This window comes from Silurus aristotelis (assembly GCF_946808225.1).
Source record: "Silurus aristotelis genome assembly, chromosome: 20".
NCBI lineage: Eukaryota > Metazoa > Chordata > Actinopteri > Siluriformes > Siluridae > Silurus > Silurus aristotelis.
Window position 1 is genome coordinate 20,689,459 of NC_139593.1, and position 15,132 is coordinate 20,704,590.

The 15,132-nt window shown below is 43.8% G+C and overlaps 1 protein-coding gene and 1 long non-coding RNA gene across 5 annotated transcripts in view; one reads left to right on the forward strand and one right to left on the reverse strand.

Moving 5' to 3' along the window:
* Positions 1-15,132, reverse strand: part of LOC310715545 (GDP-L-fucose synthase-like) — a 74,745-nt gene that overhangs the window by 27,993 nt on the left and 31,620 nt on the right. For 3 of the 4 annotated variants that reach the window (XM_083522040.1, XM_083522042.1, XM_083522041.1), the window contains one exon: positions 8,706-8,864. The exons of the other annotated variant lie outside the window; for it this stretch is intronic. In XM_083522040.1, the coding sequence (XP_083378166.1) occupies positions 8,809-8,864 (56 nt within the window). In that variant the 3' untranslated portion in view covers positions 8,706-8,808. Of the gene's footprint in view, positions 1-8,705; positions 8,865-15,132 lie in introns of those variants that run through there. 4 annotated transcript variants of the gene reach the window in all.
* LOC310715563 overlaps positions 1-15,132 on the forward strand; it is a 41,142-nt gene that overhangs the window by 23,722 nt on the left and 2,288 nt on the right. The window lies entirely within an intron of this gene.

The window sequence follows — 15,132 nt, forward strand, 5'->3', positions numbered from 1 at the left end:
TATAAGATGGAGCTTGTTCCACTGACCTTGGGCGGAGCAGCCACTCATGACCGTTCTAGAGTTCTTACAGGAACAGTTTGACCATTTTGTATTGGCGGCTTTATCCGAGTCCCCCTTTCGAGCCCCTGGCCGAAGTGGCCCTTAGGTGCCTGTCGGGGAAAACCGTTTTCCTAATGGCGATTTCCTCCCTGAAGAAGATCGGGGATCTAAAGTCTCAGTCCATGGCCCTGTCTCGCATGGAATTTGCCCCTGGCATGACCAGCACGTTTCTTTATAAGAAACCTGGGTACGTACCTAAGGTGTCTACGGCTCCCGCACGACCTGTCACGCTGCAGGCATTCTGCCCTCCTTTGTTCCTAGCCCCCGACCAGGAGAAGCAGAAGACTTATCTCCATAGGATGAGTTTGTGGGAGAAGTCGGAGCAGCTGTTTGTCTGCTATGACCCTAATAGGGAAGGATTCCCTGCCAACAAGCAGACTCTCAGCAGGTGGGTAGTGGATGCCATTTTATCACATGAGTCCTCTGGTCTCCCAGCTCCGCTTGGGGTCAAGGCTCATTCCACCCAGAGTGTGGCGGCCTCAACGGCCTGGTCCGCTGGTGGTCTCTCTTGACCACCGAGCCACTCCAGGATCCTCTGTCCTATGTGCAGGTGTTGAGGCGCTCACACCCTATGCAGGGGGTCTGGTTAGTGTAGCGTGATTGGACACCTCCTTCCCAAAGCATTGCGACACAGCGTATATAACCCTACTTCCCTGAGAAAACGAGATGCTGCGTCCCCATGCCACACTCCCTACCACCACACAGCCCACCGAAGACGTCACGACCTGCCTATTGGCCAGATTTCACACGTGGTTCCTCGACCCCCACTAGATACCTCTAATTTATCATTTGTGCCAATGAAATGGCCACCTTCTACAACCAGGGGCCTTCTGTGCTGCCCACCATAATATGTTCCAGCGACATGACCTAGGAAATCCAACTTTTCAAAATAGACAATTAATACATCTACACCCAGGGTCTAGTGTAGACATTAGACCCAGATAGAATGAATTGCAGGGGAGGGATGTTTTTTTTTTTTTTTTTTTTTTTACAAAGAGGTTTTTACAAAGAGGTTTTTTATTGATCATTTGCACCCAGAGAAACATTTTGATCAAGTAATGTTCGGCTATAATGCAGTCCATTAGGGTGAGCATTCTGCAGAATGTTCAATAGCACTGGGGGAATGTACACTCCAACTTTGTGTGAACTGTGTGGCTGTTTTTTAGCGGTTGGTCTTATCTCCTTACTTTCAGAAAAGTGAACTCTTACAGTGGGCATTGAGAGTGTGTAAGCCCTTAAGAATTGTTTATATTTCTACAAGATCCCGAACATAATCAGACTTTCAGTCAAGTAACAAGTAGACAAAGTGAACCAAATAAAAAAAACGAGACAAAGAATTTATACTTTCTCATTTATTTATAAAAAAACAACAACAACAATTGAGCGGCACAAGCATGTGAAACTCTGAGATTATCAGTTAATGTGAAAGTCAAATTGGAGTCCATCTGTTTCCAATCAATGAGATGACAATCAGGTGCAATCAGGTGTGTACCCCCTTTTTTAATAAAAGAAAAGAGATCTGACAAAGACTTGATTTCACAATACATTTTGTCACCCAACGAGTGTCTTATGACCTGAACGAATGAGCTTTCTGAGAGTTGTTGCTTATCAGGCTTACAAAATCATCTCTAACAAGTTTAAAATTCAGACAGATTGTGTGCAAATGGAGGACATTTTAAACCATTGCTACCTTCCCCAGGAGTAGTTGACCAACAAAGATCACTCCTAAAGCAAGACTTGCTTTGTAAGGTCACAAAGCAACTCTTGGCCTCTCATATGTTTATTAATATCTATGAGTGCAATATCAGAACACTGAACAACCTTTGGTGTGCATAGCAGAGTTCAAAGGGGAAATCCACAACCCTTATGTCCTTTGTTATCAATGTCCCTTCCTGAGTTACACAAAGACCAATGCAAAAAACACACTTAATAATTCCAATACTTGTGTAACCGGGTGGAAAATGGCATTTAAGTTGTTTTGCATGTATACACCTGCAATTCCTAAAGCTGGCGATAGGGGCAGTGTTCGGGTGTGTGTATGTCTGTGTGGTGCAGATGAGGAAGTGCACATGCGCTCTTGTAAATAAACGTTTTTGACACGTGCTCAGCAAGCAGAGCGAGAGAGATGCACTCTCGGGAAAGTTGCAATGTTTAAAATGCAATCCTAAGGTAAATGTGATGCTTCTTGACAACATTCTTTAAAATACTAAAGGGAGATGTGCATTTTATAGTTTCATTTAAAATAGTTGTTTCATTTCATTTTGTGCAATGTTTATTTCCATCTTAAGTCACACCATGCGGTGTAGGCCACTAATTTAGGATGTTATCCAAAATATGCACTAAATCTTGTTAATTAGTTCATGTGATTTGAAATGTATGGAACTGTTTGCACAGTGTACAACATGATGGGAATTGCAACTTTTGTGAAGTGAGTGTGGATGGTTGTCTGGAAGCTCATCATCCTGTAAGTAATATACTTTTCTTACTTTTTAGTTGCAGTTAGTGGGGAATATTTTATACTCATGTTGTTTTGTCTATTTTTTTGTAGAGTATTCCCACTGCTGTATTTTGGGTATTAAGAGTTATGGTTCTGAAGTATATGTGCATTTTTCTAACCCAGTAATCTTTATATTTTGTTTTATTTCTTTTTTTTTTTTTGGTGCAAATTGCGTTGTAGTTCGTGTACTGACAAATTAAGATCACAGGTCATAAATTGATGCCGGTACTGCTGCTGTTGCCTGAGGGAGATAAGAGAGAGAGACTTGTTACTGGAGTCTCCCCATGTGCCTTGGTGTCCTTTTTTGCCCACTGAGCTCCTCGATGATGAAATGATGACGAGGAGCTCCTGATCAACTGGCAGCCATGTCGTATTTATTAGTGCTGCTACTCTCCCATTGTCCCTCTTCTGGCTCTCAACTATAATTCTGTTGGGCTTAGATTTTTTGGCAAACACTCAGACTTTTCAAGTTAGTGATATTGGGTGGTGCAGGACATGTACGACATTTTATATATATATATATATATATATATATATATATATATATATATATATATATATATATATATATATATATATATATATATATATATACATACATATATATACAGCGAGGAAAATAAGTATTTCAACACCCTGCTATTTTGCAAGTTCTCCCACTTAGAAATCATGGAGGTGTCTGAAATTGTCATCGTAGGTGCATGTCCACTGTGAGGGACATAATCTAAAAAAAAAAAAAAAATCCAGAAATCACAATATATGATTTTTAAACTATTTATTTGTATGATGTGAGACCGGGCTTTTTCAGTAGCCGCCCCCAGATTATGGAATGCTTTACCTCGCTCTGTATCATCCTTATCTGTTTTTAAAACTTTGCTAAAAACGCATCTTTTTAAATACGCATATACTTAGTGAGGAAGTTGTAGTGTAATGTTTGTTTTATTATGATGTTTTTATTGCTTTTTTGTTCTGTGCAATTGTCTATTATAATATGTGCAGCACATTGGACAACCTCGGTTGGGATAAATGGTGCTATATAAATAAATTTGACATTGACATTGACATGATACAGCTGCAAATAAGTATTTGAACACCTGTCTATCAGCTAGAATTCTGACCCTCAAAGACCTGTTAGTCTGCCTTTAAAATGTCCACGTCCACTACATTTATTATCCTAAATTAGATGCACCTGTTTGAGGTCGTTAGCTGCATAAAGACACCTGTCCACCCCATACAATAAGTAAAAATCCAATTACTAACATGGCCAAGACCAAAGAGCTGTCCAAAGACACTAGAGACAAAATTGTACACCTCCACAAGGCTGGAAAGGCTACTGTGAAATTGCCAAGCAGCTTAGTGAAAAAATGTCCACTGTTGAAGCAATCATTAGAAAATGGAAAAAGCTAAACATGACTGTCAATCTCTCTCGGACTGGGGCTCAATGCAAGATTTCACCTCGTGGGGTCTCAATGATCCTAAGGAAGGTGAGAAATCAGCCCAGAACTACACGAGAGGAGCTGGTCATCGGCCTGAAAAGAGCTGGGACCACTGTTTCCAAAGTTACTGTTGGTAATACACTAAGACGACATGGTTTGAAATCATGCATGGCACCAAAGGTTCCCCTGCTTAAACCAGCACATGTCCAGGCACGTCTTAAGTTTGCCAATGACCATTTGGATGATCCAGAGGAGTCATGGGAGAAAGTCATGTGGTTAGATGAGACCAAAATAGAACTTTTGGGTCATAATTCCACTAAACATGTTTGAAGGAAGAAGAATGATGAGTAACATCCCAAGAACACCATCCCTACTGTGAAGCATGGGGGTGGTAGCATTATGCATTGGGGGTGTTTTTCTGCACATGGGACAGGGCAACTGCACTGTATTAAGGAAAGGATGACAGGGGCCATGTATTGCGAGATTTTGGGGAACAACCTCCTTTCCTCAGTTAGAGCATCGAAGATGGGTCGAGGCTGGGTCTTCCAACATGACAATGACCCAAAGCACACAGCCAGGATAACCAAGGAGTGGCTCTGTAAGAAGCATATCAAGGTTCTGGCATGGCCTAGCCAGTCTCCAGACCTAAACCCAATAAAGAATCTTTGGAGGGAGCTCAAAGTCTGTGTTTCTCAGCGACAGGCCAGAAACCTGACTGATCTAGAGAAGATCTGTGTGGAGGAGTGGGCCAAAATCCCTCCTGCAGTGTTTGTAAACCTGGTGAAAAACTACAGGAAACGTTTGACCTCTGTAATTGCAAACAGAGGCTACTGTACCAAATATTAACATTGACTTTCTCAGGTGTTCAAATACTTATTTGCAGCTGTATCATACAAATAAATAGTTAAAAAATCATACATTGTAATTTGAAAAATACATTTTTTAATTTTATTTATGTCTCTCACAGTGGACATGCACCTACGATGACAATTTCAGACCCCTCCATGATTTCTAAGTGGGAGAACTTGTAAAATAGTAGGGTGTTCAAATACTTATTTTCCTCACTGTATATACAGTACAGACCAAAAGTTTGGACACACCTTCTCATTCAAAGAGTTTTCTTTATTTTCATGACTATATAAATTGTAGTCACACTGAAGGCATCAAAACTATGAATTAACACATGTGGAATTATATACATAACAAAAAAGTTAACTGAAAATATGTCATATTGTAGGTTCTTCAAAGTAGGCATCGAGAGAATGCCAAGAGTGTGCAAAGCAGTAATCTAAGCAAAAGGTGGCTACTTTGAAGAACACATGCAACTCCTTCTGTCCTTCTCTATACTTTTCCATCAACATTCTCAAAGCAAATAATGCATCTGTGGTGCTCTTCCTCGGCATAAAACCATACTGCTGCTCACAGATGGTCACCTCTTCTCTCAGCCTGGCTTCCACTACTCTTTTCCATAACTTCATGGTGTGACTGATCAACTTAATTCCCCTGTAGTTACTGCAAGACTGCACATCTCCATTATTCTTAAAGATCAGTACCAGCACAATCCTTCTTCATTCCTCAGGTATCTTCTCACCTTCCAGAATCTTGTTGATCTACCTGGTTAAAAGCTCCACCTCCATCTCTCCTAAACATCTCCATGCTTCTACCAGTATGTCATCTGGTCCAACCGACTTTCCACTCTTCGTGCTCTTAATCGCTGCTCTCACTTCCTCCTTACTAATCCTATTCACTTCCTGCTTCACCATCTCCACACCATCCAACCTTCTCTCTCTCTCTTATTTTCCTCGTTCATTAGTTGCTTAAAACACAAAACGATTCTGCTTAAACAAATTTTTTGGGTGGATTGTAAGCCTTCTCTTCTCTTAAACAAGTTGAGCTGTCCAGTTTGGGCAAAGAGATGCGTAAAATCCTTTCGAGGATGGTTGTAACTCAACTACTAATACATCCCAAGAAAAAGATGGTTGAGAAAACCTCCAGTCCTTTTTCCAGCCGAAACACAACAAAAAGCGAAAAAGCGAAAAAATTTAAAAATGTTTTGTGGTTAACAGATTCTGAGTGGAAATGATTTGGCCTGAGGTGAATAATCAGATAAGCTGCCTGGTAATAAACCAGAATGTCATACACTGCAGGATCAGGAAATTATTGACATGGAAGACAATGTGAGTGAACGCTGCTTCTGAAACCTTACATGACAACAAAGCCAAGTTGGTCTAAACAGAGTGGTTCAGTCATGGAATGTACATAAAATCCCAGGTATGCTTAAGTTATTAGACTCTATCCTCCTTTTAAAAATGAGCTTAGATATATTAAACAGGGTACTGCTTTTTAGTTATTGATATATCACATCTCCTTGTTTTTGGCATACTCAGTGAACTTGCAACAGGCTGGTGTCCAGCGAAAAAGACTTTGGACTTGTTTTACCAATGCCTCTGTTGAGTCAAACATTTATGACTGAGAATAGGGATACTCACTCACTTGGTCATCCACCTTTGGCAAGAAGGTAGGGCAGAAAGCAGATGTCTTGTGGGATTGAACCCAAAAATCGGTCTGGAAAAAAAAGTTGAAATTCTTGTAACTGAATTATGTTTTAGTGACTCCTGCAAACTTGCTCATTGTGCAGTCCACTATGGGACCCATTACCACCATGACATTTCACCGTTTATATCTTTGGGTTGGAATCCCTCTCCCACCCAAAGACCACATCAACATGGCTTTGAAATTCTCACTATTTAAACTCTCAACTTGTACTGGAGTTGATGGGCTGAAATCATTGATTATGAAACTGGGCACAAAAAGCTGGGTGATGGGAGGGGCTGGGTTGTGAGAAGCTAGATGAGGTCCAGTTGGCAGAACAACTTGTCCTTATAGTCCATATGGTTAAGCCATAAAACAGCCGAAGAAATTAGTCATTTGGGCTAGATCCACAATCTGGCAAATCTCTGCTATTGTGTCTGGTATTAAACAATCACCCTCATCTTCTTTTAAAAAATCTGCCTAATAGATGTGCAGTACTGCTGTAGTGTGCAGCTCTCCCTCACCTGACCTTCTGCCACATATGCTGTACTGACTAAGCTAGATATGACTTGGACAAATGGCTTAGACGGAAGGTATGGCCTGGCCTGGCCTTCATGATGATGCCCCAGATGGTAAGAGATAAGCTGCAAGTGTTTCTTCAACTGCAGGCATCAAAGAGTAGCCCCGCTCCATTATGAATGAATGAGAAATCGGATTTCGCCTGGTTTGTTAGGCAGTTCATCAATGGAGGTCCTGAACAAACGGGAAGAGGAAAAGCTGTTCTGTATAAAATTCTTGAGCATCAGATGCATTGCGAGATATCTTATCATCCGGGTCAAAAGAAATCACAGAGTAATTTAACTTTCGAGTCTGGAGGAAATTCGCAGTGGCAGGCTTGGAGAGCCGCTTGTGTTCGCATGCGGTCGGGAGAAAGCATAAGAGAAAGGGAGCATTAGCATGTTTCCTGAATTTTAATGCCATGCGTTTGACATGCTCTAAAAAGCCATTCTCAACACACGCTCTTAAACATAACTGTGACGTGTGTGTTTAATGTCCCATATGGTCTATTTAAAAGTTTTTATACAATGTGTGATCATATTCCAGACAGAGGGGACAACAGGGCAGCATTTCATTTCTAAGCCTAACCAACACAAGCACAATCATCTTTTTTTTTAATCTATAGTCAATTCTCTTTTTGTTCCACCTTTGTTCGAAAAACAAAACACATGGTCATGTTTCAGGCTAAACAGCAAAAACAAACTCTCTATCGCAGGGCTATTTTGCACATTACTGCAGTCTATAATAGGTTATAAATATAAAAAGTATAAAATATATAATATAAAAGTTCTAGTTAATTGCAGATAACTTTCATCTATATTTTTTAATATTATGACTACTATAACAGACAAAATTTCATTTATTGCGATTGCATCACTTTATATCACTTATTTTGACAATACTGCAGATGCAACTCGCAGATTAATAAATCAAGCTTTTTTTTCTGTGTTTTTTTTATATACCCCTCACCCCACCTGTGGCATCAATGTGTAATGCGATGACACAAAATAATTATTTCTGTGTAGCATAAAACTATTGTACTGGTCACACTCTCCATTTAAACAGAAACACAACTGTAATGAGTGTAATCTTTTAGCATTTATAATTGCTTAAAATATGTCTATCATTCAGAAAAAAACCTTTATCAACAGAGTTTTTGTTCAATAAATTACTCTGATCAACCCAAAGGATTGTAGTTTTTATTTTTACATACTTTACACAAGTCTAGAATCAACATATATTTTGCAGGTGTGTGTGTTTGCCTTTACATGCAAATGTACACTGCACACACTAACAGCTATACTCCCCCTCCCCCACACACCCTCATCTTCTTTAAAGCTGTACACACTTTCATTTGTCTTCTGGCTGCATACAAACAAAAACTTCCTACACTTAAAAACTGCACTCTTGACCACAAGTGCATGTGAAATGCTTTCAAACAATTAAATAAGTTTTATTGATTACAAATTCTAAAACAACTGAAATTAGACACATGCATATTTAATTTCATTAAACAAAAAAAAACAAAAAAAAGTTGATTGGATGAACAGATTCACTAATTACCATATACCGTTTAAATTTCTGGAAACTGTGACAGAACATTGTCCACAGCTAGGTTCACATTACATTACATTACTGACAAATTGCCAAAGAAACCGTGTCCCCCAGCAGGTTCAAACGGGACTGTCATTTGCGAGCGATGTCGAAATTAGCAGATAACCAATCACACGTCTCCTTTACAGCTGGGAAAAAAAGGAAAGAGCACAAGTTAGTCCAAAATTAACATTTTCTTTTGAGGGTGTGTGTGTATGTGTGTGTGTGTGCGTGCATGTGTGAGTCTGTGGGTCTCTTAAAATTTGCATGTATGTATTTACATTTCCTCTCCTTGAACTGCCACCTTAACGTGGTGGAGGGGTTTGAGTACCCGAATGACCCTAGGAGCTATGTTGTCCGGGGCTATATGCCCCTGGTAGGGTCTCCCAAGGCAAACAGGTCCTGGGCGATGGGTCAGACTAAGAGCGGTTCAAAACCCCTTATGAGAGATACTACATCAGGGACCGTGACGTCGCCTGGTATGGCGCAGCCGGGGCCCCACCCTGGAGCCAGTATGCGAGCGCCTGGTGGCCGGGCCTTCAATTCAATTCATTTTTATTTGTATAGCGCTTTTAACAATGAACATTGTCTCAAAGCAGCTTTACACAGATAATGCGGTGATTAAAAATGAATATGTTCTTTATGAGTAAGTTTGTCCCTGATGAGCAAGCCGGTGGCGACTGGCGACTGTGGCAAGGAAAAACTCCCCGAGATGGCATAAGGAAGAAACCTTGAGAGGAACCAGACTCAAGAGGGAACCCATCCTCATCTGGGTTACACCGAATGTCCATTTGTGGCGGGTATACAATGTTGCGGGGTGCAGTGATGATGATCAAAAGCGAAGTGTATTTCTGAGTCAGTGTAGGAGACTGTTGACTACAGTCCAATCCAGGCAGATGAAGTGGAAAGATCCACGGGGGGGAGAGGGGCAGGAACAGTGGTCACTGGAGCCTCAGGAGCATGTTTAACTCGACCGAGAGAGAGAGAGAGAGAGAGAGAGAGAGAGAGAGAAGAGGGTGACAGGAAGAGAAGGATATGGATTATTAAGTGTACCTATTGTTGCATGAGAGTTAAAGTCACTGTGCAGTTTGGACTCCGGCAAGACTCGCTATAGCAGCATAACTAAAAGGGAGAACCAGAAGGCAACACAGACATGAGGGATCTCTGGGATAAGAGACGGCCCACCACACCACCATCAACAAACCTGAGTGAACACGTGAATGTGAGGGGACGACAGCGTACAAATATCCCAGTTCACCAAACACTCTATATCAATGTTCCCTCCAGATCTGAGCCTTTACCTGAGAAAAAATCTACTGATTAAAGGCTTGACTGAATAAATATGTTTTCAACCTTGACTTGAACACTGAGACTGTGTCTGAGTCCCGAACACTGGTTGGAAGGCTGTTCCATAACTGCGGGGCTTTATAAGAGAAAGATCTGCCCCCTGCTGTAATCTTCATTATTGGAGAAACCAACAGATAGCCTGCACCTTTTGATCTAAGTAGGCGTGGAGGATCATACTGGTACAGAAGTTCACTCAGATACGGTGGTGCGAGACCATTAAGTGCTTTATATGTCAGTAGTAGAATTTTATAATCAATGCGAGATTTGATTGGGAGCCAGTGTAGACTGATTAATACAGGGGTGATGTGGTCATATTTCCTAGATCTAGTGACGACTCTTGCTGCTGCATTCTGAACTAACTGAAGCTTATTTATGCACCTACTCGCACACCCAGACAGTAAAGCGTTACAGTAGTCTAATCTAGAAGTAACAAAAGCATGAACTAGTTTTTCTGCATCCTGTAACGACATCATATTTCAAATTTTAGCAATATTTCTAAGGTGAAAGAATGGCAATCCTGGTAATATTATTCACGTGCGCCTCAAAGGAAAGACTCGAGTCAATAATCACACCAAGGTCTTTGACAGCCGTACACGCTGAAACAGAAACACCATCCAGAGATGTTAGGTAATCGGAAAGTTTGCTTCTAGCTGCATGTGGTCCTAGTAAAAGTACTTCTGTCTTATCTGAGTTTAGCAGAAGAAAGTTATCGAGCATCCACTGTCTAATGTCCTTTACACATTTTTCAACATTGTTAAGCTGATCTCTCTCATCTGGCTTTGCTGAAATATATAGCTGTGTATCATCAGCATAGCAATGGAATCTAATACCATGTTTATGAATAATTTCTCCAAGAGGCAGCATATATAAAGAGAAAAGCAGAGGGCCTAAGACAGATCCTTGAGGAACACCAAACTTTACCTCAGAGAGTGTGGAGAACTCACCATTAACATCAACAAACTGATAGCGATCAGTCAAATAAGACCTGAGCCAAGAGAGAGCCGTTCCCTTTATTCCAACAACGTTCTCAAGTCTAGCAAGTAGTATAGTGTGATCAATGGTGTCAAAAGCTGCACTAAGGTCGAGCAAAACAAGTAAGGAGACAAAACCCTGATCAGAGGCCAATAACAGGTCATTTACCACCTTAACTAGCGCCGTCTCTGTGCTATGATGAGGCCGAAATCCTGACTGATACATTTCAAAAATATTATTCATAAGTAGGTGTGAGCATAACTGCTGTGCTACAACCTTTTCCAAAATTTTGGCTATGAAGGGGAGATTTGATATTGGTCTGTAGTTGGACAGCTGACATGGGTCAAGGTCAGGTTTCTTAATTATGGGGTGGATAACTGCCAGTTTGAAGGATTTTGGTACAAAACCAGTGCTAATGGAAGAGTTTATTATTTTTAAAACAGGTTCAATTACCTCTGGAATGATCTGTTTAAAGAAACTTGTAGGCAAGGGATCGAGAATGCAGGTTGATGATTTTGATGAGGAAATTAATGAAATTAAGTCATTCTCGTGAATAGGAGTAAAACTTTGTAATTGATTGTCTGTTATAATTACACTGCTGTCTACAGGGTTACTTGTAAAATAATTTGGCTTTATATTAACCGTCTGGATTTTTTTGCCTGATGTTTTCAATTTTATTATTAAAAAAGTTCATGAAATCATTAGTACCTAATGATGGTGTGCATGTGAGTGCAGTGCTTTTATTCCCTGTTAATTTTGCTACCGTGCTGAATAAAAATCTAGGATTATGCTTGTTATTTTCTATGAGGGTGGAGAAATATGCTGATCTAGCAGCACTAAGAGATTTTCTATAAATTAGGAGGCTCCCCTTCCATGCTATTTGAAATACTGTTAATTTTGTTTGACGCCATTTACGTTTTAATTTTCGAGTGGTCTGTTTTAAGGTGCGTGTATGATCATTATACCACTGTGCTAATTTTTTCTCCCTGATCATTTTGGTCTTAAGGGGAGCTACATCATCTAGGGTATAACGTAATGTTGATTCTAGGTGTTTAGTGGCCCAGTCGAGCTCTGCAGGGTCAGACGGAGATCTATCTAATATCGTAATTTCTGGAAGATTGTTAATAAAACGCGCTGCTGTAGCTGACGTGAAAGTACGCTTAACACGATAACGTGGTGAAGTAGTAATGCAATGACTGAGGCAAATTTTAAAAGAGAAAAAACCCCCCACAGGGTCCGGCCGGGCTCAGCCCGAAGGAGCGACGTGGGGCCGCCTTCCAGTGGGCTCACCACCTGCAGGAGGGACCGTAAGGGGCCGGTGCTAAGAGGATCGGGCAGCAGTTGAAGGCGGAGGCCTCGACAACCCGATCCCTGGACACGGAAGCTAGCTCTAGGGACGTGGAATGTCACCTCGCTGGCGGGGAAGGAGCCTGAGATTGTGCGTGAGGTTGAGAGGTTCCAACTAGAGATAGTCGGGATCACCTCTACGCACGGCCTGGGCTCTGGAACCACACTCCTCGAGAGAGGATGGACTCTTTACAACTCTGGAGCTGCACATGGTGAAAGGCGTCGGGCTGGTGTGGGTTTGCTTATAGCCCCCCAGCTCAGCCGCCATGTGTTGGAGTTTACCCCGGTGAACGAGAGGGTCGTTTCCCTGCGCCTACGGGTCGGGGATAGGTCTCTCACTGTCTTGTGTGCCTACGGGCCAAACGGCAGTATAGAGTACCCGGCCTTCTTGGGGTCTCTGGGAGGGGTGCTGGACAGTGCTCGTTCTACTGGGAGACTTCAATGCACACGTGGGCAGCGACAGTGACACCTGGAGGGGCGTGATTGGGAGGAACGGCCCCCCTGATCTGAACCCGAGCGGTGTTCAGTTATTGGACTTCTGTGCTAGTTACAGTTTGTCCATAACGAACACCATGTTCAAGCATAAGGGTGTCCATCAGTACACGTGGCACCAGGACACCCTAGGCCGTAGGTCGATGATCGACTTTGTGGTCGTTTCATCTGACCTGCGGCCGTATGTCTTGGACACTCGGGTAAAGAGAGGGGCGGAGCTGTCAACTGATCACCACCTGGTGGTGAGTTGGATCCGATGGCGGGGGAGGAAGCTGGACAGACTCGGCAGACCCAAGCGTACTGTGAGGGTCTGCTGGGAACGTTTGGCCGAGCCTCCTGTCAGAGAGATCTTCAACTCCCACCTCCGGCGGAGCTTTGACCAGATCCCGAGGGAGGCCGGAGATATTGAGTCCGAGAGGACCATGTTCTCCACCTCCATTGTCGAAGCGGCCGCTCGGAGCTGTGGCAGTAAGGTCTCCGGTGCCTGTCGAGGCGGCAATCCCCGAACCCAGTGGTGGAAACCGGAAGTAAGGGATGCCGTCAAGCTGAAGAAGGAGTCCTACCGGGCCTGGTTGGCTTGTGGGACTCCTGAGGCAGCTGACGGGTACCGCCAGGCCAAGCGAACTGCAGCCCGGGTGGTTATCGAGGCAAAAACTCGGGCCTGGGAGGAGTTCGGTGAGGCCATGGAGAAGGACTATCGGCTGGCCTCGAAGAGATTCTGGTAAACCGTCCGGCGCCTCAGGAGGGGAAAGCAGTGCCCCACCAATGCTGTTTACAGTAGAGGTGGGGAGCTGTTGACCTCAACTGGGGATGTCGTTGGACGGTGGAAGGAATACTTCGAGGATCTCCTCAATCCCGCCGTCACGTCTTCCATTGAGGAAGCAGAGGCTGAGGGCTCAGAGGCGGACATGTCCATCACCCAAGCTGAAGTCACCGAGGTAGTAAAGAAACTCCTCGGTGGCAAGGCACCGGGGGTGGATGAGATCCGCCCTGAGTACCTCAAGTCTCTGGATGTTGTGGGGCTGTTTCGGCTGACACGCCTCTGCAGCATCGCGTGGCGGTCGGGGACAGTGCCTCTGGAATGGCAGACCGGGGTGGTGGTCCCTCTTTTTAAGAAGGGGGACCGGAGGGTGTGTTCCAACTATAGGGGGATCACACTTCTCAGCCTACCTGGGCCGATAGTAGAACCGATAGTAGAACCTCGGATTCAGGAGGAACAATGTGGTTTTCGTCCAGGCCGTGGAACACTGGACCAGCTCTATACCCTCTACAGGGTGCTGGAGGGTTCATGGGAGTTTGCCCAACCAGTCCACATGTGCTTTGTGGATTTGGAAAAGGCATTCGACTGTGTCCCTCGTGGCGGCCTGTGGAGGGTGCTCCGGGAGTATGGGATCGGGGGCCCTTTACTAAGGGCTGTCCGGTCCCTGTATGACCGAAGCAGGAGCTTGGTTCGCATTGCCGGCAGTAAGTCAGACTTGTTCCCGGTGCATGTTGGACTCCGGCAGGGCTGCCCTTTGTCACCGGTTCTGTTCATAATTTTTATGGACAGAATTTCTAGGCGCAGCCAGGGGTCGGAGGGTGTCCGGTTTGGTGACGACACGATTTTGTCTTTGCTCTTTGCAGATGATGTTGTCGTGTTGGCTTCATCAGACCAGGGCCTTCAGCATGCATTGGGACGGTTTGCAGCCGAGTGTGAAGCGGCTGGGATGAGAATCAGCACCTCCAAATCCGAGGCCATGGTCCTCAGTCGGAAAAGGGTGGCTTGCCCACTTCAGGTTGGTGGGGAGTTCCTGCCGCAAGTGGAGGAGTTTAAGTATCTTGGGGTTTTGTTCACGAGTGAGGGAAGGGTGGAACGGGAGATTGACAGACGGATCGGTGCAGCTTCTGCAGTAATGCGGTCGATGTACCGGTCTGTCGTGGTGAAGAAGGAGCTGAGCCGCAAGGCGAAACTCTTGATTTACCGGTCAATCTACGTTCCTACTCTCACCTATGGTCATGAGCTCTGGGTCATGACCGAAAGGACAAGATCCCGGATACAGGCGGCCGAAATGTGCTTTCTCCGCAGGGTGGCTGGGCGATCCCTTAGAGATAGGGTGAGAAGCTCAGTCACTCGGGAGGAGCTCAGAGTAGATCCGCTGCTCCTCCACATCGAGAGGGGTCAGCTGAGGTGGCTCGGGCATCTGTTCCGGATGCCTCCTGGACGCCTTCCTGAGAAGGTGTTCCGGGCGCGTCCCACTGGGAGGAGATCCCGGGGAAGAC